We start from the raw sequence: 27,829 nt of genomic DNA, 5'->3' as shown, positions 1-27,829 counted from the left end.
ACTTCATTACTCGCGCAGACCCACTCTGGGGCTTCCCGTATAGAAACCTCAAATCAGCTCCATGTGCACAGTTCTATTTTAACCCGGGGAGCCCCGCCTCTCCTGCTTGTCTTTGACCAGATCAAGGTTTTGGTTGCCGTTGCTATTCAAAGGGCCGACCAGATCTTGTAATTACAGTGGTTTCTGGTGTTTGGCTGGCTCGCTTGCTGAAGACTACAATAATCTTTAGCCCTGCCAACGCAACTTCCAATAGGCTGCTTTAATAGTACGATCAAGAAAACCCCAAAGCAACAACAAAGCTATTCTGAAATTGCTTGCAGAAATTGGCATTATTTATATGAAAATGTGGTTTTGTATGTGCGTGTTTGTGTGTGTGTGTGTGTGTGTCGCTGTCTTCTTATGTGCGATTGCTCGTGTGTGTCACTGCCACAAGGACGATCTCATAGTAAGTCTCATTTGGCCCTTCTCAACAAGCCATAGCTGAGCGGGTGATGTCAAAGTGGAAAGGGGGGTACGGACGAGGACGACGGAGGATGGACGGTGGATTCAACTTCGAGGGCGTTGTGGGTTCATGATCGGATTTCTCTGACGGTCCAAGCGAAATGAAGAGAATTAGGAGGCAGATTGAGTGGGTGGCAGAGATAAGATGTGTCTCCGTCCAACTGTCACTGGCAATTAGGCCAATTTCCTTTTAATCCAGTGTTGATACCCGACGTTGTGATGAAGAGAATATAATGAGCCACTAACAGTCTGTTGAATTTTAAGTGCTCATCGTGATTGTGTCTATTACAGTCTGGACCAGGGTAAACTTTACAGAATAGAGCCATGCTCCTTTAGGGTTTAGTTTAAAAATAGAGTAGCATACATATAGAGACGCATGTCCATTATATTCGCATGTGCAGCACTTACTGCAGACATGCCAGTTGCCGGAATTCCTCAGCTAACACCAGGAGGACATTGTCTTCTTTGTAGAGGTCGCTACACTCGCACAGCTACTGCATGGCGTTCTTTGTGGGCTCTAAGAGCTGCATATAAGAGCACTCAACACAATACACGCTTCCATGTATATCCATATTCTATCGTCAAAGCGTTGCCAGATCGCATAACTTTACATGGCCGCAAGTGTTGATTCTAATCTACAGATTTGTCATAGTCAAAATGCTCATTTGTTTTTTTTGTCCCTGCACATTTCCAATTTGCCTTTAGTATGCAAGTAAAAAAAAAAGTATGATGGAAATGTATGTTCCTTTTTAAACACTATTGTAAAGGTATCACTTTATGGCCAAATGGATAACTTTGCCGTACGCAGAAGCACATGCAGGTCAACACATTAAAGCGTTAAGCCAATGACGGAACAAATTGAAGACTCACTGCGACGGTCATTATTGGTCAGGTGTCTGAGGTTTGTGATGTATTTGCTTTACAGTCTCTTATCTCTCTTATCTGCACCATCATGGGATTTATTCAACTTTTATTCCATTCTTGAGTCCATGGTCTTGGGAGCTGTGCATTGCCACATGACCACAGATTCTTGGAGCGAAGAACTTTTTTTTTTTTCCCTCTGTGGACAGGCTGAAATGTATGGCGGCTACTGGGGAATGTCCTAATTGCCTCCATCAGATTTCTTATCTTTAGTCTATGGATGATATTTCTTTTCTGTCCCCCTTCTCTTATTCCTCTCCTTCTCTCCTAATATCATCCCTCCCTCCTTCATTCAGTCCCAGACATCTCCACCCATCCATCCATACCTTATGTTCAGTTGATTAATGGCCTGACATACACAAGATTGGATAGTGATAGAGGATTTTGTTTGTTATAGATGGATCTTTGTATTGGCAGGGTGATATGTCCATTCTTCCCTTATATTGCCACAGGAGTGGAATAATGCAGAGCTGATAGGACTTGAATGTACAAAAGGATGCATTTTAGTTGGCCTCCAAAATAGAGGCGAGTCGCCGCAGGCTCAGATGAAGAAAATGATGCTCACGTCAAGTAAGGCAGGGATCAACTGCCTCTCCAGAGGTTTCTAAGGTCCCTAGAAATACCTGCTGTCACATTGTCAGAAACAGAAGGGCCAGTCACCATTGCATCATTGTGGTCTACCTTTCGATTGTTCTAAAATCAGTCTTAGAAGTATGGTGATTCAGAATAAGAATGTTAGTTTTCTCTGTGTCATTCCTTTCTGTTCAACTTTCTGTTGTTGTGTTTGGTTGCCTGGAATGCTTCTAAACACACACACACACACACATAAATGCTGTGTCAAACTCAAGAGGAAACTGATGGATGAGGCTTGATGTGGCAATTTGAGCATAATCAGTTTGCTCTTACAACGGCTTACAAATGCTTGATTAGCAAGGCCCTAGTCTGGTGCAGTGCATCTAAATGTGATCTGCAATATCCGGCTTTGACCTGGTTTATCTGAATAACCTGGTTCCGTTTCTCCCACCTCAGTTCAGCTTTTCTCTTTCTCACTATTTTCTTAATTCCTATATTTGCTTTTCTCAATCACCCCTTTGTCTTTCTCTCTCCAACCTCTCCTCGTGTCATTCTGTCCTGGTATTCTTGTCACTTTTCCTGCCTCCAGGAACACAGCAGATGAGTCGTAGCTCTCTGTACAACCAGCTGGTCTTAAACCAGGGATTAGATGATCTACAATCGCATCGTAATCACTCGTTCAACACTCAAAAACATGCAAATTCGGACCCACGTGTCTCGTAAATGACATAAACCCCGACTGGAGAAAAAACTGTGTGTCATATAAGCTCCAGCAGAATGTAGTGTATCATTTCAACAAGTCAGGCTCATGTCTCATTATATACTTATTGTATCTGCAGGGGAGAAAAACTGAGATGGTTAAAGCGGGGTGGCATGTGTGCCATCTGCTTGCAACATAGTAGAATCTAACTGCTGATTGGGAATCTGCATTCCCTGCTCACTGCATGCAGTCTGAGGTAGATGGATAATAACCCAAATAACTTATTGTTTCTAGTTGAATATAATAATATCACTTTTTGAAAAAAGTAATTGGAACTAAATTAAGCTGTTCAAAATGTCATCTTCTGTCCTTGGCAGCCAAAACGGCTGTTTATTTCCTGTTTGGATTGGGACTAAAAGATTTTGCCAAATCCATTATGCATCAACAGGAAATCCTAAAAATGGTGCTAAATATAAAACCTGTGCCGGATAATTGAGGGTATAAAAAGAGAGCGATTGTATGGATGTACTGTAGACCCATTCATCAACATCCCACTGAATAATACCCAGATTTCTTTTGAGTGAAGTAACGGATTCAGACAGATGTTTGTACCTTCGGTGCATCACAATGTTGTTTTATGCTGCAAAGACATTGAACACTGATAATGAATTGTCCTAGCTTACTACAGTTAAATAAGTTTAACCTACCAAGTCAAATGATTATCTACTGATTCTACATTGCAGAATGAAGTCATCAGTTATCATTTGCCAGTTATAATACTTACCAAACAGCAGTTTACGAATCAACAACCGAAGCACAAACAAATGTGCTGCTGCCTGCCAAAAATATCTGGTTGATAAGCAGTGTGAGCAGTTTACAGGCTGGAGGCGTTGTGCGATCAACTCACACTAACAGGCAGGAACATTTCAAATAACCTGTTATGTTGAACTTTCACATTTCTTCAACATGTGAATCACATTGTTTTACAATCCTTAAAAATTGTAAACATGATGGACATTGGTCTTATAAAAGACAAAAGTGTGTGTGGAAATCAAACCGGTAACTTAAAATATTATTTTGGTTCACAAAAGCAGGAGTTTTACTAGATTTTAAATGCTTATTTTCATTGTACTGCTGTGAATATGTGGTTGCAATTTTCCCTCTGATAGTGGCTCACTGGATGAAACTCGCTTTCATATATTGCTTTTTTATTTATTTTTTTATTTTAAGTTGACTTAATTGGTCAAGTCTATGATCTTTTACTTAAGACCGACTGAGATTCGTCATCAGTGGTGTTGCCTGGGATCGAATGCACACACGTCTTGTGCTTGATAAAACCATCCACGAGTTTTCACACATCAATCACATTTAATTATTTTTTCTCTTGAACACAAATCTGATATGGAGATATCTTAATTCAAACATTGGATATCACTTAACCAGAAAAAACTCCATTTGTGATGGAGGGCATTTTTTCCCCTACACTTTATGGACTTCAGATCATTTTAAAAAGCGAGCAGGCTGTAAACCCTGAACACATAAGAACTGCAATGTAGAAAGCAGGGAGAGGAAAGGTGAGGGAAAGGCATTAGAGCGGAGGGATGATTTCAAGGCGTGGATGAACGCTCGCTCTTTTACCGCCATGGCAATCAATTTTCTATCGGATTAAGGGTGTCATTTGGGCCGCATGTCCGTCTACCCCAATTTCCATTTCTTTCTATCCCCCCCATATTCTCCCCAGCTTTGATCTGATCTGTTTGCACAAATGAGACTAAACCCTCATTCCTTCAGTGAATTGTGTTTGCACTCAGGATTTGCCATTGGAATGGTTTGTCATTCAAACACACTTGAGCAAGGTTTCATTCCCGGGGTCCTACATCATCCCAGTGTAACATTTTATGTAAACCGTCCCGTCTCTCTGAATAAGCTGGTGATATCAAATGTAAAGCTGCTGAAACTGCTTTGAATTATGATACAATTTTTGTGCCCAAGGATGTTCAACACAAGAAGCATATGATTGCTTGATACGAGTTATCCACACACGTTTGTTTCCTTACCGTCATTCAGATGCATGGAAATGTGTTTTTTCACGAATTCAACGAATACAATATTTGCACTTTGTCAAGTTTTTTTTGTTGTCAGGATAATATGTAATATATGTAGACACCTACAGATACTGCCAATCTCATACCAAAGTGGAAATTTACACAGCATTTTTGCCGTTAGCAATCTGCAGACTCTTTCTGAGGTCTTCATTGTGATATTTCCTGACCACAGTAGTTCTTGGCTGCTCGCCTAATGGTTTTCTTCACATTCCATTTTGCAGCAGAAGATATCTATATGCTTTTGACAGGTTCCCACCCAACTATTGTATTTTCTCTGTGGCAGCAAAACATGTTGTGGCGCTTTTGAGTTTGACTCCCTCTCAAACAAATGCTGTCTTGTCCTTCCCCTTGATGTCTGCAAACTACCCGTAATGCAACACTCTCCTAATGTAACGCGTTATCTCTGCGGTGTAGATAGATACCCAATGGATTAGGAGAGAGGGGGGGAACGTACAATGTAGAGGTTAACATGTAAAGGTCGAAATGATGAGACCACTGCATTCATCACTGTAATTCTATTGCTGTCAGGCACTTGCGTGAAACGTGCGGGGAACCAAATCTGGCCCAGAAAGTAGTTGTCATTCTTGCGTGAGTTGTCGTTAAAAAATGAATTTCTCTCCACCACGAATAAGAGATGCGGTCCCTGTTAACACTGCGACAGAGGCCTCACCTCCTCGCCCCCGTTCAACACTGGGATCAGCCCGCTCATCCGTCCAGACCCTCTTCCAATCCTCGGTGCCTGCGGAACTGTTGATGTTATCACGGCTACGGGAGATTTTCAGCCAGCATTTGTTGTGAATAATAAACGGGTAATCTTCAAACAGTCCGCAAGATCGGCCTCAAGATTATTTACCCTCTTCTCTCTTGACATTTTCCGCTCCACCATTTAGTCGTTTAGGTCCGTATAATTTCATCAGTGAGTGATCCATCGGAAGTGGCAGAGATGACGACGCTCTTGTACCACGTCTCCTGCTCTGTAGCCTATTGACGACTTGGTAGCATGGACTGTATGACCCTGAATCCGATGTTTTTTTTCAACATTCAGTGGGTTTGTTAAGCCTGTTACCTGTAGCTGGAAGTACGTGATTTGAAATGGATGCATACATTTCCCCTCCCTGCCATTCCCTCCATCTGCACAAAAAAAGGATCCTGGTATGTTCAGCAAAGAGGCAAACCACTTTGTCTTCAATTTGCATTTATTAATAGATTGACATAATTGCATCTTGGAACATCTTATGACAGAGCACCCGCTTGTCAAATTTATTCACCTTTTTAAAACGTTCGCCTCTACTCTCGTTGCAGCTCCATAGCCTGGATGTCGGCCACGAGTCCGACCTAATCTCTAAGGTCGTAGGGAAAAAAGTGGACAATGTAATTGTCTGTGCTTCTCTGTGACCCTTTGAGAGTCACTTAGGTCGCAAGGTTGAATGTCTAGTGAGTCATTTCCCGTCGCTGAAGCCGAAGATGAAGGAGCTCAGCAGCTGTTCATCAGCGCTGAACAGGGAGGTATTGTTGGAGGACATGTCCATGGTGGGAAAACAGATTCTGCTTTTAGGAGATGTTTCCTGGGTGATGCCAAAGTCACAGAACTCATTGTGCTCATGTGTGACTGTGCGACTGTGTGTGTGCGCGTCTGCGTGTCCGCGCGCGTCTGTGTTTTGCACCGTCTGACTGAATTGCATTAGTGGCAAGAGAAAGAAATGTGAAGTCACATAACTGTCATAGTCATGAAACGGTGAGCACAGTGTGAGACTGGTGCTGCACTTTGTAGTCTATTTGTGTGACGTGGTGCAAACTGGTAAAATACCGTTAGGTTAAGGACCGGTTCATTTCTCATGGGCACGATGCAGTTGTTTCTATTTTAAGGTCAAAGTTAAACAACAATGACTTTTGACCTGCCAGAGCCACACGCAGAAACAGGAAACTCATTCTTCGACTCAACAGCTGCGAGACGGGTGAATATTGGTCTGGTGCAAGTGTGAAAATGCTGCCTGAAAAGTTCAAAGATAATATAATGTAGCACAGACCAGCTATATATATATATATATATATATATATATATATATATATATATATATTGGTTGTGGTTTCTTTTTTTTTCTTTGGTATAAATTTGACTTCATAAAATAAAGTGCACTTCTAACATCAGTTTGCTGGCAAATAGCTAATTATCTGCATAGCTAGTTACTGTGTCATTTGAAAATAATAATCTTTCATTACTGCGCACAACACCCTGTCCAGCTATTGCATGTAAGCAAGCAGTGCAAGATGTCTCTGGTTCCCTGTGCCAGTGTTTTTGCACCAGAGCTAATCAATCAAACACAGACACGCTGCTCCAGTTGAAAGTTGGATACTCCCCATCCCCCCAAAAACCTTTTCTTCTTCCTTTCCAATTACAAAACTATTAACAATACCTTTTTGAAAAAAAAGCCCATTGACATTTAAATGTCTTTGTATTAACAGAGCACTTACAAGCAGTATTTTATTAAATCACCAAACGCTGCCTTGTCCTCCCTAAAGCCTGCACACCGACACGCTACCTCGCCGTCTCCTCCCTGCCGCTTTAAAAGCCACGCTGATGTATGTGCACTTCAACGCTTCAAATCTGCGCCCGCATTAATCAATGTCTCACACGCGTGGAACTCCGCTTTCTAATGCAAATCCTTTCTACCCCTAGACTATCAGCCTTGTTGCGAAAAGACAGTGAGAAGTTCACTCGCTTAGTTTGCTGTGTCCACGGACGCAGAACATTAAAAAACATATAAAATATATAATTTAATATGGAAAAGTCTGGGTAATTTTCTTTGTAAACCAACTTTATACAAGAAATATAAACACATATTTAAATAAATGTACATGAATATTTTACTCCAGACTTTACTGTATTAAGGGATTACAGGGAGCAGAGCTCAGGATTACTGAGATAAATTATCTTTCACATCCAGATACTGCGGCTTAGACTGAGAGTATGTCAAAGCCCCCAATAACAACCCGACGCCTCTCAACTCAACTATGTGTGTATTTGTGAGGAAGTGAAAAACAGAATATGTGTTTATGACCCGCTGTGAATTATTGCTTAAATGCGGATGTAAATAAAATATTTATAGCTCTTCTTACCTTACACAAGCGTGCGTGTTTAAATACTACGTTTGTTTTCGTGGGACTCGTCTTGATGTAATGGAAAGAAAGTGATCACATGTTGCAAACCCCTCTGATGGCTACCTCAACATTGAACCCTAAAACCTCTGCCAGCTGATAGATTCTTTCTCATGCATATATCATCATATAAACCAACCAAGGGACTGGACGTGTGCACAACTCGGGAATGTAGGATCACACATTGATCAACAGATTTTGATAGTGTGCCGTGAGACCAAGAACGTAATCTACTGGGGGTTACGGGCTCAGGGAAAATTGACTGCTGTTGCAATTGGTGGTACATCAACAGACGAGTTTGATTTAGGAGGCTGTCTTAATTGTACCACTGTGAAGTGCATCAGCACAGCGCCGCCCCCCCCCCCCCCCCCTCCCCACCACCAAGCTCACAGCGAATGATGAATGTCAGCTGACTGACAGTGATGAAAAGTGTTGCTCAGATTGATGCAATTCAGCACAGCCGGCATTATTCAAATGGGAAGCGGAAAGACGTCGTTTTGCAGAGCACTTGAGGGACTCTGCTAATGACATTGTTCTCAAACATGACTGTATAACAGTTGGTGGAAGACTCATTTGTGGAAAAGAAAAGGATGGCGCTGGGAAGGAGACTTTGGATTTTTCAATGTTGCTTTTTCGAAATTCGCCGTTTTGAAATCAAACTATGTCGTCAACGTGAAAACGTGTAAATGCAAAGTTGTCTTTTTTGAGTGGGGGGGGGTTCAACCGGCCGGCCAGCGTTTCTGAGATTGGAGTGAGGGATGTCGTGATTTATTTGACAATAAATAAAAAATAAAAAAATGCAAAATTGTAATCAAAATTGCAAAATTGCAAAATGCAAAATAAAGTAATCAAAATTGTTCCAACATAAGTATACGATTGAACGTTCATGTGGGGCCAAGTTGCTGATAACTGATAAAAAAGAGATTTGCATGGTCTTAACATGAGAAATGAGTGAACGGTCCCTGTGTTTCTGCTCTTTATGCTAAGTCAGCCAGGTCTCTGCAAGAAAACAAATAATCCTAATTTGCAAAATGTCAAGCGTCTTCTTTAACACCAGACTTAGGCTTCAAATTAGAGAAGACGGCGCTTTAGTTTCACACAGAGGATTGATGTCTTAGCCTGGAAACATGTTGTTGTGTATTTTTTAAGGAAAAAAATCAACTGCAACAGTGAGCTACTTAAGTTTTGGGTTCAACGTTCATTACATTTTAGTCCGCTTGCAAATTGCAGTTGATTCAACATATTAAGTGTATTTCCATTTATGAGTAGATATTAGAACAATTTCGGGTGAACCCACCTTTTAAAATTCGATACAACAAATTATTTTCTCCATCTTCAGACAAAGCAGCACGTGCACTTCCTCTAAGCAGCCCTACTTCATTTTACACTAACATTTCTGCCTTTGTTATCCCTCCACCACACCAATCAAAACTGAATATTAATTCACCAGTGCTGTGTAGGTCATGTTGTCACGAGGAAAGGCTAAGTGGTGAGTACCCTGTGTGCCTGAGTTGGGACGCCGGGTCAAGGCCCCACGTCGGAAAGAATTTGCCCCCCCGAAGTCATTGAATAGCAGCTTCTGGGCTGCTGGACTGCAGCTGAGCCAGAAAACACAGAGAGAAACATTTTCTTGTCTTTTTTTCTATGGGTTTAAGGACAGTTTTTACAAATGATTTGGTAAAAAATAACCACTTTTTCTGATCATCACAAGAGAGGATATATTGGAACCGTGTGCTTGTTAAACCCACACTTTACTGTAGTATTCATTGGTTTATATATCAAAACATCTGTCACAAGGATTTTTTAAATGAACGCATTTCTGTATATATTGTTCTTTGGAAATGGATGTCGAATAACTTTCTATCTCGTTTGAGATTGTTACATTTGATGCGTCTCTGAGATTGCTGAATATACACAAATTCTACTACTTAACTGAGCTCTCCATCACTTCCAAATCAAGGTTTTAAAACCGTGGTATTTTCCCCATCATGTAATCCGAGGCTCCATTATTGAATATGTTAAAATATGTTGATATATGTGAACGTAAAGACACCGATTTGAAGTGCAAATTAAAGACACGGCTCAATTTTTCTCTTCTGTTAACTTTTGCCAACAGTAAGGTTTGATGTGTCAACTGATTATTTTCTCCTGAGCGAAAGTGAAACGACAACCAGCCGAGAATCTTGTCGTAATAGAAGTTTGATCAAAACAAAAAAGGAGAAAATCAAAGTTGAAGGACCGCTTTCTCTCCAGTTGTTTTCTTGAGATTACCTTGTTTTTTTATGCAGCTTGAAGCAGGATTTGAACTTTACACCGTGCTATTCAAAATGTTCTTTCAGTTCTGCCTTGTAACTCTGGCACGAGAAAGTAAAAGTCCACACTCTTTATTTTATGCAAAACACAACACGGCAATCACAACACTGCAGCAATAGTTGAGTCAAACAAGTTACCCCTGCAGCATCAGAGGCTTAAGAAATGTTTCTTATTTAGGATGCAGTATAGTGATGCACATCATTTTTGTGCATTTATAGATTCTATGTAGAGGTGTTGGTGTTTTGTACTTAGTGTATCTTAATGAGCCAAAACAACAAAGAAGGGATCAGCCGTCTAAGCGCTTATTAATCACTTAATCAGTGACTTGCAGAGGATTAATTTGTTGTACCGACCAGTTTCTGGGTTTTTCTCCCAACCGCATCAGTCTTTCTTAGGACCCGAAGACAAAAAGCAAAAACATTCTGTTTTTCAGTTCATTAAATTTGAAATGCTTGTAAATCCTTTTGTCTCCTTACAATCTTAATTGTCTTCTTGAGCTGTCACTTTCCGTCCTGTCTTGTCGTAACTTTTGTCGTAAATTTTTTTTGTTCCTTTTGGACACAAGTCATGTAACGTATGATATTCTGTTATAAGTACACGGTCTCAACTAAACACAGTGACATATATAATGTCATTAATTTAATTTATATAATAAGTGTTCAGCATGTCACTGAATTCGTTGGCAGCCTTTACTGCTCTCTCCCCAATGAGCTTCAATGTCAGGCTTTAAATGAGTTGCTGGCTCCACAAAAAAAAGTTTCCTCTGTTGAGTTTATGAGTGTGACAACGGGGCCTTGCGGTTGTGTAGACACGGCAGATGCAATCCATCACTGGCATACCTTGCTTACAGAGAATAACATAAACCTCTCAGGGTGTGTATGGAAACGTGCTCATTCACACAGTATGATAATAATAACAATAAATTATTACTTGTAAGGCACTCTTCATAAACAGATCTCAGAGTGAGACGCAGATGGGAAAACATAGTTAAAATAAAGTAAAAACCAGTAAAAACATGGGGGGAGGAAACGCAAGAGCGAAAAAAACAAGTAGGTTTTTAGGCCACTTTTAATAGAGTCCAGTGACCGTGCTGCCCTCAGGTGGTCAGGGCGACTGTTCCACTTGCGTGGCGCTGCAGAGCAAAAGGCCCGGACGCCTCTTGGTGCAGAGCCTGGCGGCGCTGTTTTGGATGTATTGTAGTTTCAGGATATTCTTACCAGTGATTCCAGTTAAAAGTGAATTCCAGTAGTCCAGTCTTGAGGAGACAAAGGCATGGACAAGCTTCTCTGCGTCTGACAGGGTCAAAGTGGGGCGGAGTTTGGAGATGCTTTTGAGACGATAGAAGGAGGTTTTGCACAGATATCATTAAAGGTCAGGTGAAGGTCAAACAGACAACTGCCATATTGGTAACTGTGGAGGAGAGGGGTATGACCTGACTGTCAAAGGTGAGATGGGTAATGGAGGACGACTGTACCTGGTGTGGAGTGCCAACAAGAAGGGCTTCGGTTTTGGAACTGTTTGCCTTTATCTCCCCAAGACAAGCGGTGAGACGCGACATGGCTGCATCCAACGCAGTCAGGCATATGCTTTGATACATTGGTTTAATTCAACCACGTAATTATTTAAATTAATCAATTGTCTAATAATAGCAGTGTGTCCCCTATCATTATATCAGGCCCCAGCCCCCAAACCCCCTGTCCAAAGGAACCACAGAACGTCACTGACACGCTGACAGACAGGTGTCATTTCTCACTGTGGACTATATCTTCATTGATTCTCCTCAAAAGTTGGTTGAGCTTTCAGACTTTTCAGACTGTTAAACTGTTTCAAAATCTTACATTACGTTTGTTTGGGGATTTCATAAGGGAGCTGCCTTGGGCCATTATTAATCTCTGTATATCCGCAGCCATTTGGGGACATCATTAGAGAGCCGAGGATATTTTCATAGTTACGCGGAAGACTCACAACTGTACATTTTTGCTGATCCACATTATGCTGCAGCTATAAACTACCTTTTCTTTTTGCGATACACAAATGGGTGAGCAATATTTCAAGTTTAACAAGGTAAAAATTGAAATCCTCAAAATGCTGTTTAATAATCTAGTAAAATATTGTAACATTACATCCTATGCTACATGTTTATGTGTTTTCCTACATTAGGATCGAAGCTGCAATAAAAATGTGAAAAATTACATACATTTCAAACATAGTTAAAGAGCAACAATTTGCTAAAAAAAACTGATTCATGTCTTTATTTAGTTCCTGCTCGATTACCGTAATGCACTTTTTACTGCCCTCCCCCTGAAAAACAGACGCTTCAGTTCATTCAGAACTCTGCAGCTTGCCTATTAATCAGAACCAAGAGCAGAGAAGCACATTAAACAAGCCAAGGATAAAATAGGCAAATACCAGACAACACAGAGCCATGCCGGCGCTAAATCATTCAGTTAATGGGATTTCACTGGCCTTGTCAATACAGAAAGGATGCCTTGCTTTTGCTCTGTGTCACCAACTTATTCACCGCCAGATCATGAGGAGGCAGCGTGTTTAGTCTGGTGGAGACGCACGAAGGGGAAGATAGAATAGATAGAAAGAATACCCGGTTTGATCTCAGGGGAGAAAAGGCCAGAGAGAGAAGGGCAACATTCAAGTTACATCTCGACTGGGCAGCTTCCAATAGCAGCAACTTCATTGGAGTGGAGTGGAGTGGAAATGGAGTTGCAGTATTGGGGGTTGCAGCATCTCGTCGCGTTGGGTTAATAAACGTAAGCGAACTCCCGACTGGCAAATCAGAGCGTCAACCAATAGCAAAGAAGCCTGCGCGCTTGAGCCCGCTTTGCACCGCCCACAATTAATTACAAATATGACCGTATACGCCTGCATTTGTACATTCAATTTTATCTGGAGAGCATTTGCAACATATTGCATGTCACCCCTCTTGTTCCTTTGCCTGTCGTTACTGTCGACGGATCGCTATACACACAGGCCCTGTGAATCAACACTGTAATTTACCATAGGGATGCCACATGGCATCTGGTGTGAATCATTGTGATTTTAAACACACCAACTCTAAATTGCTTATTTGCCAAAGCTCAACACGCAAGCACATAACATGTGTGCACATATTGAGCTCTCAGCAGCTCGGGGAAACTGAGTCGTTGAAATGCTCGTGATGACCCTTGAACTCTCTCTCTCTCTCTGCCGCCCCCCCCCACACCCCACCACCCTTCAGGACTGGCTGAGTAAGTTCGGCTACCTCCCGCCCCCTGACCCGGCAACCGGTCAGCTTCAGACCAAGGAGGCCCTGACCAAGGCCATCAAAGCCATGCAGAAGTACGGAGGGCTGACGGAGACGGGAGTCTTAGGTACGTGGTCGTCTACTTGGGGGAAGGTTATGAGAATAAACGACATACTCTAATCCAATCAAGAACGACACTGACTATAGCTCTCTATCCTCTTTAGACCAAGCCACTCTGGGCCTAATGACAACACCCAGATGTTCCTTGCCAGATGTGTCTGAGGCCGAGGACACAGCGGGCCGCAAGAAACGGAGCCCGACGCCTCAGAACAAATGGAACAAGAGACATCTGTCCTGGAGGTAGGAACAATGATATATTAGGTCTAGTAGACTCCAGGTTGATGTACCTTTAAAGATTGTGTTGTATGTTGTGAGTTTCAGCATCATTTTGTTTATTGCATATCAGATCCGTTTATCTGAGCCTCGTGCCATCTTGTTGATTAGAGAACTCGTCCTCAATCCGGGAAATATTTTGCCCTCCAAATCAATTCTGGCTCAAAGGAAAGGCACTTTGTAAAATTGGCTAATTAACTGATTAGAGATACCTTTTAATAGGAAACAAACACGTGTGCCTCTTCTGTAAAAGACTCAGATACCATTCAATTTAAAAGATGAAGTGATTGAAAAGTCATGAATACCTTGAATACATCAACTGGATCCACTGCAATTCCATCTTAATTATATTGAATTTACAAGGTGACCCAGTCACTCTGGAAAAAAAACAAAAACACCAAACAGTATAATCCTTAGAAACATCTCAAAGCACACAATCCGACTCTATATATCAACGTTAGACTCCATTTCAAATCCAAGCTTCATGACAGCCGCTGTTTGCCAAAATATACACCATACAAATACAGTTTAAACCTACATGTGGTGAAAGAAGAAAGTCAAGTGTGTGCGATCCCCAAAGAGCAGAAGCTGTGCTACCAGGAGAGGTTTGTGTTGTGGGTGACCCACGATAGAATAATGTGGATTTGTGACCACCTGAGAAGCCGCAGCCTATAGTGTTGGACAGCCGGGGGGGCAGTGAAATGCGGTTGGTCCGTGGGGATTCGCACAAGCTTTCAGGGGCCGATTCTACAATAAACCGCTATAAACTGGTTTGTGTGTGCGCGCATCATTCCAGACATCAGGGGAGCCAACACACATTCAGTCCACATGCACATGCACAGAAGGCTGTATTCGTTCGCCCCACTCCTGGTGGGGTTTAACTTCCTTTCTCCTCATTTTTTTTTCTCTGCTGCCAACCATAAAACGTGCTCCTGTCAGCTGTCCAGCCGTCTTTAGTCCTTCAGTCCAGTGAAGAACCTTTTGTATTCAGAGCACTCAGATGTGTGCTGGAGGAGTTGTGGATGATCCAGAGCCACAACAAAGCATTGATATTCTGCATGGATTATCCACCTCTGTGATTCTCTGCTCCGCTTTTGCCTTCTGTCTTTTTCAACGGACACCGTGGCACTTTGCATTGTGATTTCCTCACTGCTGGGTTGGGAAAATTATTTTTATCATCCAATATTTCATGGTGTCTTTGCTTTATTAGATTATATGGCTGAACAGGGCTGACATAATTGAGATAATGCTCTAAACAGCTAATGAGTCTGATGCAATCTGACAGCCGTATTAAACATTAATATTTTTATCTGCCACATCAGTCGGATTAAAGCAAAAGTATGACTATTTTTATTGCTGCAACATAAATATTGCATCAATTTGTCATTTTTAGTAATTTCGTTGTTGTTCAGTGATGAAGGCAAAGTATATGGGAACAATTGGAGGGTAACATGGTGATAAATTAATACCGTTAACCGCACTAAATCGTTCCTATTATAGCATGACAGTGGCCAACACTCCGAACACGGCTGGTTCTGTGGATTTTGAGCTTTCTCGTTTTTGCAGCCGAATCTGTTTCACATCCTCCATGTCTGTCTTCTTTTCTCATAAGTTGAATAATACTTTTCTCAAAAATGAAATGATATCCATTCAGGGAGGGAGGTTAGTGACAGCGCGGTAGCTCTGACAGCTTGGTGGAATAGCAGCAGGGGGACAAGGCAAAGCCAGGGATAAATTGCTGTGGAGAAGCTGACACAAAATACAAGGTAATTATCCAATATAATTGGATTCGACACCACTTTTTATTCAAGTTTACATGTCCCAGATTGCAAATGATTCTATTAATATTTAAGTTATTGGAGTTTTATAACAGTGTATTTCAAAAAGAGTGTATGATTAATGAATGATGTACAAAGCTCTACATTAATTAGAGTAATCATACGGCAAATGTCTGTATAACAATATTATCAATTAGTGGTTGTTTTTTCACATTAATATTGCAATTATTGCAAGACTTCTCTGCTCATGCCACGGTGATCTGGATGAAATGTGGAGAAACAACAAAGTAATTATGCTTGCGCCCTCTGATTAAAAAATAAATATATACTGTAGCTGTGCAAGATGATGCAAAGTGAAATTATGTGGTGTGAGCATTTTACTGCTCCATAGCTCTACTCAGGCATCCAAATGCTTCGCGTAGTGACAGAAACCTCGACTTTCAGTTTGTTCTTTTAACTTTTCCAATGCCTGAATTAGCTCATCGCGAATTAACGAATTGTAAATGTCTGTCTGGCTCTTCACACTCCCCTCTTCTTCTTCACACACATCAATCACATCACTGTGTGGAAAATGGGATGAGTAGGAGGTGAGTGTCAGTTGTTTCACAGAGTGGAGAAGAAAAAAAAAAGATAATGGATTAGGCCAAGTAGCCATTGATTTTATGGACTGCGATTCAAGTAATGTTTTTTTTCCCCCGCAAAAGAAATGTGAGTAAATTATTTTTGTGATGATGCCTGCAAGTCTTTATGCCGTAGCTGAGCCCTTAATCCCCGATTGAACCGCTTACCTCGTTTTGTCTTCCTCTTACACACACCTCCATACAGCACGTCGCAATCAGCTAAGCATTTTGCAGCTCAGGTGTGTAGGAGTCCACTGTTAGCCCATTATCTCGTGTTTTTTTCCCATTATCACAGCAGACAGCCTGGCAGTCATTAGCAGCCCAACTGATAAGTCAAACGCAAAGGTGTGTAGCACGCTTAGAGAGGAGATTGAGACACGGATAACACAGAGGAAAGACAGAAAACAAGCAGGAAACACGGAGGAGAAGATTGCATATTTCCTTTCTGCATCTGGTTCGTTGCTGTGAAACCACCTGACTTAATGCTGGATGGATTAAAAAAGTATCAACGAGTCTCATCCATCTCTTCGGACATGCCATCTCTCTAATGAAGTCAATGAGGTGAGCACAGGGAATGAGCGATGTAGGCACATGAACACACACTTAATTGCAAGAAATATCCATCCTGGGCGTAAATCCCCAGTGGGACCATTGTCTCAACGCAGTGTGGCGTTTAGGTTTATCATGGCGCCCTACAGCTCAAGGCCATTGTCCTGTGAGGCTCGCATGGAGCTCTGAAACCTGTGTAGGTCCGTAAAAAACAAACAAAAAAACCCCACCTAATTATAGCCATGCCCCCACACACAGACAGGTGCTTGCACGCACGCACACACAAACACACACACACACACACACAGACGCGTTGAAAGATTTTTGGTCATAATGTAAAGAATTCGACAGAGTCCAATTTTGACAGATCACAAAAAATATCAGGGGCGGCACGGTGGCGTGGTGGTTAGCACCGTCGCCTCACAGCAAGAAGGTCCTGGGTTCGATTTCGCCCAGTGGCCTTTCTGTGTGGAGTCTGCATGTTCTCCTTGTGTCTGCGTGGGTTCTCTCCGGGTTCTTCGGCTTCCTCCCACAGTCCAAAGAGATGCTCTGGGGATCAGGTTAATTGGGGACTTTAAATTACTCGTAGATGTGTGAATGTGAATGGTTGTGTGTCTCTGTGTGGCCCTGCGATTGGCTGGTGACCAATCCAGGATGTACCCTGTCTATCGCCCGAAGTTGGCTGGGATGGACTCCAGTCCCCCCCCCCCGCGACCCTGTGTACAGGATAAGCGGTTTGACAATGGATGGATGGATGGATGGATGGACAAAATATCATCCCTTCATCTGGGACCCATGAATGTCTGTGCAAAGATATTTTAGATTTTTCAATGTAGTCCAAAGTGGTGGTGTGACTCCATGAGCTGGCTAACATTCATGAGGAATCTATATAACTACTGTGTTTGTGACTGAATGAAACAATGAGGCCGTTTTGATGGATTTGGGATGTGGCATCGTGATAACAACCAAACCCAAATGATTTATTTCTGGAAGACATTTTGACACATCTTTCTTATTTGATCATAAAAGCAATATTTTGTTCTCGCACAGATGCACTCCTAAGATGTCAAGCAATCATCTGTTAATTCCGCTGCTGGAAAGCTTGTGGTACACACATATTTTGAATTAGTTTTTGCAAAACGGAGGAAGTAGCTGCAGGATTTGTACAGGAAACTTTGCTGTTGTTAATCTTCTCAAATATTTTACAATACTCCCAATGATTACATTCCCTAAGGAAACTTCCTCTTTTATCTGCAGTCGGAGCAAGAAGAGATACACACGTCACTGGTGGACTATTTTCTAATGAACAATCTTGAGTAATAAAGAGGAAATCTTCTTAGTTAGGGAAGCTCGTACCTTGGGATTCCCCCCTAAATGAGATACATCTATTATTGGCCAATCAGAAATCCAAAGCGGTTCTGCCATCCAGAACAGTTTATTGACTTGGCTCATATTTTTAGGGCCTTGGACTCATAAACATTTATCTCCCTGCTGCCATTTGAGGCCACCAACCTGTGAAATTGCTTGGTCGAACCCTTAAGAATAACTATAACTATTGTTGAGTGTTATCTTATTATCAGTTTATTATATTTTCACATTGCCGTCTCCGAATTGGTGACTTTGACTGTCGGGACGGACAGAGAAGGGGGGATAAGAAGATTTGAGAGAGGGAAGATTCATGCAGAGCCTTTTAATTTAATGTCTTTCATCTTCATCCTGAATGTCACAACTTGTGTGTGTTTCTAGTGGTAACACACAGCATGAGTCTGTGTCTCTGTCAGCAAAACATTTTCCTGTTTTGTGAGTGTGTTTGTGTCCCTATACGTGTGTGCATCTGCAAACGTACATCAGCATATAAATCTACGGCTGCATGTGAGCTTTCAATTTCCAGACTAATCAGCTTATGTCTACGGAGGGTAGCGGAGCACAGGAGAGGAATATTACTGTGTGCGTGTGTGTATGCGAGGTTGTGCGTTTTAGCATCACTTTGGATGTCAGCTCATGTCTCCGGGGTTCAGCGGAGCCACAGGAGGTAAGAGCCTGCAGAGAGGCTGAAGGCGGGGTGGGGGAGACAGCAAACGAGTGTTGAGAGCTTTCTCCGTCTGCTTCTCTCTCTCCCTCCGTCCATCCCTCTCTTTCTTTTCACTTCCGCCTCTCTTCATCTGAATCGTCTCTCTGCCTGCAAAAGGCCTGTAAGAAGTACGTGGAAATTAGGAGTCGAACAGGTGAAAGTCGTGGGTTCGTGTGTCGGAGACGCTTGTGTCTCTGCACATCAGCTTGATGCATGCATCATGCACACATGCACCTTTCCCCACACTTGAGGCTCCACATTCGCCAAACGACGCCGACGGGGGGGGGGGGGACCGTGCCATGGAACTCAATAGGTTGGGAAAGCGGAGGAGTCCATCGTAATCAGCTTTCTGTTCGTCCAACTAATTTCAAAGGCTGTTAAATTACTTTTTCCTAATCTGTGGCGCAGGAAGTAAAATGGGCTGCAGACCTTTTTCTTGCCTGTTGGCCACATCCCACATCACATACCTTGCATTAGAGTGGAGGAGGGACCTGAAACATGACTGAGTGAAATTTGTTTTTTTCGCTGGTGCAAAAAGCTGGAAGGTTTGTCGCCCTCTTTGTCACCTGAGAAGATGTTTTAACGCAGTACATTTGGTTTATTTGGGGTGGAAAGTTGTTTGGAATCCTTGCAATTGAAAAAAAAGACCAGTGAGCAAACTGCACTGTTGAGTTCATGGTAAATTCGAAAACATGCTGACCATCATTTCTCAACTGTGGACTGTGGAAAGCGCCTCCAGCTTTGGCAATTGTGCAGTGTTGTTTCTTTCATAGACACATTAATGCAAGGTTGTAATTTCCTAACCCAATGTCCCATTCAATTTCCGGTTGGGATTGTAGATCCCAACCGGGATCTACAATCTACGATAAAATGCACGTATGCATTTTAAAGTTTCCTTTTTCAAGACTGTAACTAAAATCTTCCCCTAACCGTAGCCAACGCTTTTTAGCCAAACCCAACTTTTACCTCAAGCACAGTTCACTTTTCCACAACCACAATCTTTTCTCTGACTGTAATTATAATGCAGTTGCCGTTCACTGATATTGCAGAAAGTGGTATTTTTGAAACGGTGGCGTCCAGCACGAGTCCTCCGTTGCTGATGTGTCCCTACAGGGTATCCATGACAACCCTATGATACGTTCAAAGACTCAATAGAATATTTCTAACCCCCCCCTCTCTAACTGCCCAGATATTATCCAAACGAACATGAAGTGTCCTCGGACCGTTGTCTGCCCTGGGATTCACCTCTGAGGCTACGCAGACGCTTCCCCAGCACTTGGAGCTTAAAAGCAAATACCGTTCCTTTCTCTGCAATTTTTATTTGTTATGTTTTTGATTTACATTTGACATCGTAACACTCAAATTGGACCTCAATAAAAGGCAGTAAAGAACATAATAAGACACCATGACATGTGTTTGTTTCACAAAGAGAATACATTACATTTCATTCTCCTTGAATGTAATTACCAGTTTTATAATAAACAGTAAATAGTATTTTTTTACAAATATAATTTATCATGGAAGGTATGATGTCTCTTTTTGATAATGGCTCATTCACTGCTATACGTTGAGCATTTTTAAAATGTCTTTGACACTTTCTCTCTCACACACTCACACACACACTTGTACCACCGAACATGCCTGTAAAACTTGTAAAGGGCTTTTGTACCGAGGTACATTTCTTTCTGCGGGTAAGGAAAAGGAGACCTCACATCCTGTCAGAGATGGAAATGTGTCTGTGTGATCACTAATCCCTCGGAGTGTAGCAGCCTGGAGAGAATCCGAAACTTAAGGAACAACCTGTGATTCTGACTAAAGTTGCGACGGTGGAAGATGAAGCCGTGTCGAAATATTTCTACCAAGTCTGTGGCTTTTTGACTCACTGTGCCTCATATCAGGGCAGGTCTCTTTTTGTTGCTCATTATCTTCGTCCAACCTGCGCCGTTGTGTTCATTCGGCCCTTTGTTTCTCTGCAAATGTGGAGTATGTTCTCCTGAGATACATATGGGAGTGAAATAGTGAAATTAATTAATAATTAATGAAAAGAATACCAACAATATGATCTTAAAATGCTCACACAGGTTTAGCCGTGCATGCACTGTGTTTCTGTCTGACGCACATTGACGTGCACTCACATTTCAGCCATTCAGCCTCAACTTGAACTACTGCTTGTATGCTAGTGCGTTGCTTTTGGAGTGCGACCATCTACTTTCAAACCCCTGCGATGAGCTGTCAGGGTAAGGACCAGTACGTGGAGTAATTCCCAGTGATCGGTGTATCAGCCTAAGAACTCTCAGACTCTGAGAGTTCTTAGGCTGATACTCTGTATCTGGTTTTCAGATACATTCATTACTTCCTCAGCAAAAGAAAATCCTTAATCATGAAGGGTTAAATTATCCGATTCTCTAACTCCTTTCATCATGGGTCAGGTGATTTAAAATCCCAAAGAATCACAAGTGCACATGTCTGTATTTACCATTTCACCTACATTTGCCGTATTCTAACGTCATCCATGCAAATTGCATCCTGGTGATTTGACGGAAGGCCATTTTAGTTTTGGTGCAGCTACCTCCGGAAAATGATGTTCTCCACAGGTTGGCTTTTCGTCGTCCATGTCACTATGTTATCGTTTTACCCTTTCAGAGACAAATATTTTCTGTTTATACCTGTGGAATTCAATCAATATGTGTGGGACATCTTGCCCCGTAGTATTAAACTATTTCTCAGGTCTGTCTATGACAATCAATATGTGAATCAATATTTATGTTTTTGTTCTTTTTTCTTTTCTTTTTGCTTTGAGGGATAGTATTGCCTTATTTGATACGAGACACGGCACATGGAAAAAGTGGTGAAGATTGTTGATGTAATCAAGCTGTTCAAAAGTGCACCCGAGCACGACGGGCAACCAGAATAACCTTCAACACCTACTAAATGTTAAACAGATTTTCTGTACTAAAAATGACCATTAGCTGATAGAAATATGTCAATGTTGTGACTCTCTCTTGTTCGATTTTTTTAATTAAGACAACAACACAAAACAATTTGGAAGATAGCGATAAGATGTAGCGACACTATAGCGACCATGAGCTTTAATCAAATGTCCTAGGGCGGCCTGCTGTGGCCAAATTGCTTCTTGTGTTTGTGCTTTTGTCAGGAGAAAAAGGTGGAGGCAAGGACTCACTCGAAGAGAGGCAGGATGGAAAACAATGGGGAATGGGTGGGGATTTAGAAAGGGAAGAGTATACAATGTTGTGGGTGATTTTCTGTTTAATTCTCGTCCTGTTTCGGTGGATAAGACGAGGAAAATTAAATAGGGAATGTAAAGGGAAATCGAGCCAGAATCTATTCCAATTCACACTGCATTTACTATTTATTATCAGTATGTGTGCGCAGCGGGAGCACCTAACCATGAAATATAAAAAAAACAATGGGATTACTATATGCAAACATCATTTTTGTTTCTGTGCAGTTCTGTCCCAGTGGCAAATTGTCCCAGTGGCTTTTCTAGAATTTCCTTTATTTTCCTGCCAGTATCTGTTGTTGGAACCTACTTTTCCTCTTCTTTCTTTCTCCTGCGCTCAGCTCTCTTTCCCATACATTTTCCTGTTGTGTCCCATCCACAACTTTCATACATGAACCCCATATTATAACCATGTCGTCATATCACATTTCTTATGTGTCAATGTCCTATTGCTCTATCCTCTAGCATGGATTGTACCTCTTTCCTCCTTGCTTCTTCCTTACCTCCCCCTCTTGTTCCTTGTCTATCATCACCCTTTCCTCCCACCTTCGCCCAGCTCTCTCCTCTTGTCTCCACTTTTACTCTGTCAAGTCTCCGATGCTCTTCCTTCATCAGCCAGCTCCTCTCCCCTCTCTTCTCTTCCTCACGCCATCTTATCTCTTCTCCTCTTATGTAACATGCCTGTCTCCCTGCTTTCCTCTCTCAGAGTGAGGACCTTCCCCAAGGATTCGGCCCTGCTGGGCAGGGACACCGTCCGGGCCCTGATGTACTACGCCCTGAAGGTCTGGAGCGACATCGCGCCGCTCAACTTCCACGAGGTGGCCGGCAGTGACGCCGACATCCAGATCGACTTCACCAAGGCCGACCACAACGACGGGTATCCCTTCGACGGGCCGGGGGGCACGGTGGCCCACGCCTTCTTTCCCGGGGAGAAGTTTGCGGCCGGGGACACGCACTTTGACGATGACGAGGCCTGGACCTTCAGATCTCCAGGTGAGGAGCCCTGCCGTACTGAATGCTTTATTAAGCCAGTGTCATTACGCTTCTACTGATGTGTGGCATTCATTTGATAACTCTGTTATCAAGCTGTTTATTTATGTTGTTTGGGGGGTTTGTATTACATATTGTATTATGGAACAATTTCAACTTCTTCTTTCTCTTTTATCTCTTTTATTTTATTTTTAACTTTTTTAACTATCCGTAATATATATTTGAACAAGATCTTCTTTTCTTTGGTGCTTCTCAATATGATATCCACATCATAAATACAGCCACAAACCACTATTTGTAAGTAAAAATATAGGGTGGTGTGGGTGTGTGTGTGTAATCAAAGCTTACGTGTGCTTTGTTTACATGTACATGTTAGAGCATGTGAATCTCTATTTAGCCGGGCAACGGCTTCCCCAGATGGTCTTTAGTTATGCCGTCCTTTTTGTGAGCTGGAGCTTTAGTCAAATATCAGGACAGGTCGTTAAGCAGAGTCGGGATCACTATTATCTGTTTTATTGACATTGTTTTGTTATTAAGTCTGTTTTTCACAGTGTCTGACACTCACGCTGGGTTTGGCCCATTCCAGTGAAGCACATTCATGCGTTGTTAGTGCTTTGAGCTGTGTGGGCTAATAGATTGCTTTATGCAGCCGTATCCTGAATGATCTGACCAAATGACTTTCATCAAACCGTTTTGAAAGTGTGATTACCCTGCTGAGGGAGATGTGCGAGTTTGAAACGAGGACAGAATGACAGCGGCTCTAAGTGGAATTCAATCAGCTCTGCCAATCAAAAAGAGGCAGGCTTAAGTTAGAGATATCCATTATGCCTTGACAGCTCCACAAAACACAACACGGCGCTCCGGGTTCCTTCGGCTTGTGAAAGTTGACTCCGCGCGTTCACTTGATACATTAACTCACTCACTGACTTCTCTGCAGACGTCATCGTTCACCTGCGTCCTCTTTGCACTTCTGCAGGTGGGGCTTGTTATTTTATGGATAATTGTGAATTCCAGACTTGTCCTTTGTGCGTGCGTGCGTGCGTGCGCGCGCGTTCGTTTGTTCACTGGTGCAAATTCAATTATTAGTGGCTTAGCACGACCATTTAAAAAAAATGTGACCTAATCGTCACATGTTCTAAACCTCCGGCGGTCTTGTCACACAGCATCATCCTCATTCATCGCACTGTCCTGTGCGCTTTGTTTTTGAATAAAGAGGGAGGGAGCTGGGGAGCAGGAAAGGGCAGAGGAGCAGTATAAGTCCACTCATCCGGACGAAATGAGCGGCTGCAGTGATCCAGTCGCGTTGAATGCATCGTCAGGCAGAGGCGGTCACACGAATGACAACATGAATCATTAACTCTCCTTTTCTCTGACTGGCTTTCTTTATTCTTCCTTTCATCTGGATGATTACATTTGAAACGCCCTTCCTCTCTCCTCTGCTCGGTACCTATATTCACTCCTTCCTTTTGAAAGGGGGACGGACAGCGGAGGAGAGCGACAAACATGTCGGGCAAGAGAGTGAAAGTTTGTAACTCTAATGACGCGGTTATCAAACTCTAGGTCCACTTGCCAGTTGGGGAAATGCCCTCCTACTTTACAAACTCAGACGAAATGGAAATCCGTTTTCACCTTTAAATTGCAATGTGACGAAGGCTGAAACATTAAGCTCACACTGGGTGTGTATGCAAGAACACATGCAAACACGTTTTATTTGAGCCTAAGCCAGGATACAAAATAAGAAAATGCCATGAATCTGTGTGGCTGCGTTATTGGCTGGGGAATAAAGCAAAGGATCGGTAGACGAGTGTCTCGAGGGCGCAATCCTCCTGAGTTAATTCAGCATCCAGCTATAATGGTTATTGGGACGCCGTTATTCAGTGATACACAAAAGCTGATGCACTAAACAAATGAGCAAAAAGGTTGTTACAATTTTAGGTTATTGGTTATCTCACAGTAAACCCCCCGAAGTGTTTTATGGTCACCCGTTACTTATAGCAACCAGCTGCAGTTGAGCTGTGAGAGTAAATGGGAACATGATGCACAGTCTCTCCTCACAGACGGGTGATACTTGCTGCTCTCAGGTGTTCACACACAAGGCGACGGAACCTTTTTCCGTTAAGAAGTTGAATCCTCACCCGTGAAGGTCTGGTTGAATATTGCTCAGGTCTTTTTCAGAAAATTACACGTATCAGTGAAAGGCGGCGAGGCAAAAGAAACACCGCCGCAGTTTCAGTTTGGCTTCTGATCAAGATTAGTTGCTATGTATTTCTGTGGTTGGTAAAAAGGAATTTGGCCTCTACATTTTGGGTAAGACTTTCACAGCGCGGATGTTGTTGTTTTTTCAAGAATCAGGAGCATTTATTACCAAAATATGTCAGACATACAAGGAATTTGGCGGTTGCCGCATAACATCAGATAAGACCATGGACAACAAGACAGATAAGACAACATAGTGAAAGAACAATTATAGGAATTTAAATTAAAAATAAAAAGTTTTAAAGATTATAAGTAAAAAAAAATAAATAATGCACCATCTAACAGAAAGTGAGTGTGAAAGGTGTTTGTGCATTCGCTGCTTTGGTTTAATGGGATTGTCATCGATCAGCTGTGTAGCTCTCTGCATGTTGTCCAGATTGTTCTCAGGATATCAAGAGCTCGGATCACCACTTGACATTTAGTTGGTCGCTTGTCAAGGATTTTAAGCAGAACCAAAAGATCACCTCTGTTCCAAAAGTTGAGCTGATATTGTTTGAAACCAAGCGGGTTCAATTGCTTGTCTAATGCCACAAGACCGAAGAATTAGTCATTTAAAATAGCATGTTATTCCTAAATGAATGTAAAGTATGGAAATAAATCTCTGCCTTGTTTATTCGTCTCTGTTGAATACGGTCACTTCACTCAGGTTGAGCCAAAAGAAATTGAAAATTCAACAATTGGGATCAAACAAGCTACATTTCATTTAGTTTAGTAAACTTTAGTAAACTTAAACTTACTTATTTATTAGTAACAATGCGTGAAACCACAACAAGTATTGTGTGTATTTAAAATCTTCATCATAAAGATCTGGATTCTGAAATTGGGTTAACAATTGGTTAGATACCACCAAATTCCAATTTAGTTTATATTTTTTCCATAAAAAAAGCCCCATAAACTTCAACTGTAGGATGGAGCTTAGACGGTGTGTGTGTTTGTGTGTTTGTGTACGTCCATCCCAGCTGCTGAGTCTTTGACGGGGCCAGAACCTGCGCCGGTCTCCCTCCTTTGTTTCCTAATGTCAGGGCTGTGCGCCATATGTTACAGGACAGCAGCTCAATCTGCTCCAATTAGACCTCCCACCAGGGTGTGTGTGTGTGTGTGTGTGTGTGTGTGTGTGTGTGTGTGTGTGTGTGTGTGTGTGTGTGTGTGTGTGTGTGTGTGTGTGTGTGTGTGTGTGTGTGTGTGTGTGTGTGTGTGTGTGTGTGTGTGTGTGTGTGTGTGTGGCGGGGGTCAGAAACAGCTGCATATATGTAGGTTTGGTTAATGGGAGTTGGGCAGTAAAGGGAGGGAGCGGTCAGAGGTGCAACCTCTATTATTGACTAATTCATTGCTATGCCTCAATCCCGGTGCTTTCCAAAAGACAGTTATTTAGCAGGTTATAAAAGTACTAGTATATATTGAAAGTGTATTTAAGACATTCCCCCCCCCCCCCCCCAAAGAGAGCGACCGACCTCTCTTCCTCTCCCCCAGCATCATCCATCCATCATCATCCATTTGTCGCTTTCGGCCTCTCTCGCGGCCGCTGCCATGTGCCGTTGTGCTTTTAAGGCAGCGGACATTTAGTCCCGCTTGCACAAAGCTATCAGATTCATAAATAGTTGTTTCTAGCTACTTTTTCCCAAGCGCAGTGATCCCTTGAGGAGATGTAGACTTGTTAGGTCAGCGCAGGGGGCAAGAAGTGAATGTCGGTGCCGCCGCAGATTGCAGACCTGTGTCCCCCTATCACACAAATCCTCAGCTGAGTAATTTCCTTCGCAAATTGCCGTCCCTCGTCTCTCGGCGCGTTGTTCACTGCGGGACCCTGAATCTACGTCTGCCACGGCCGTCCACTAATGTCCATGATGACGCTGAATTTTGGAATATCAAGCGGCACATTTAGCGGACCGGTTCGCCCCTGCTGTGCGATTGACAGTTCCGCCCTCCATTAGGAGTTGTGAGAGGGCGGAGCGTGTGAGACAATTAAGTGGAGGTCTGGGAGTGTTGTTTTTGCTTTGATGGGCAGCAGATTGCTTCTGTGAAATTAGCAGTCTGCCAGCAATCTGCTTCTGCAAACTGATTACAAGTGAGTTTTTAGACATTCAAGATATGAATTGTTTTCCCTCTGTGTGCTCGTGGTGCGGCCGTGCACACTCGTCTTCTGCAAAATAAAATGAACCAACAAACTAATTTTTGACAGTTTAATGCTGCCATATTATAATTAATTTAAATTCCTTATCAGATAATAGCCTTTTTCAATCACATCACATTTTCCTGAACAGAATTTGCCTGAATGTCGTCAATCTAATTCTGGCTCACGTAATACACTGTATCTTTTTTCAATCCTTTGTGTACTTTGTGATTGAGGCAGCAGGGCCATTAGGTTACCTGTTTTCACCATTGCTAAATTTGAACTGTGCCAGTGGACAGACTTGCAGTATCAGCAGG

At 42.3% G+C, this 27,829-nt stretch overlaps 1 protein-coding gene across 2 annotated transcripts in view; it reads left to right on the top strand.

The window, feature by feature from the left end:
• The window catches only part of LOC120832143 (matrix metalloproteinase-17), a 47,926-nt gene that overhangs the window by 6,034 nt on the left and 14,063 nt on the right, over positions 1–27,829 (top strand). For both annotated transcript variants that reach the window (XM_040198209.2, XM_078088438.1), the window contains exons 2-4: positions 13,502–13,634; positions 13,732–13,867; positions 22,866–23,152. In XM_040198209.2, the coding sequence (XP_040054143.2) occupies positions 13,502–13,634; positions 13,732–13,867; positions 22,866–23,152 (556 nt within the window). The remainder of the gene's footprint in view (positions 1–13,501; positions 13,635–13,731; positions 13,868–22,865; positions 23,153–27,829) is intronic.

Source organism: Gasterosteus aculeatus, chromosome 14 (genome assembly GCF_964276395.1).
Source record: "Gasterosteus aculeatus chromosome 14, fGasAcu3.hap1.1, whole genome shotgun sequence".
Taxonomy (NCBI): domain Eukaryota; kingdom Metazoa; phylum Chordata; class Actinopteri; order Perciformes; family Gasterosteidae; genus Gasterosteus; species Gasterosteus aculeatus.
The sequence above is the reverse complement of the archived record's forward strand: the minus strand, read 5'-3'. Positions and strand labels throughout refer to the sequence as shown.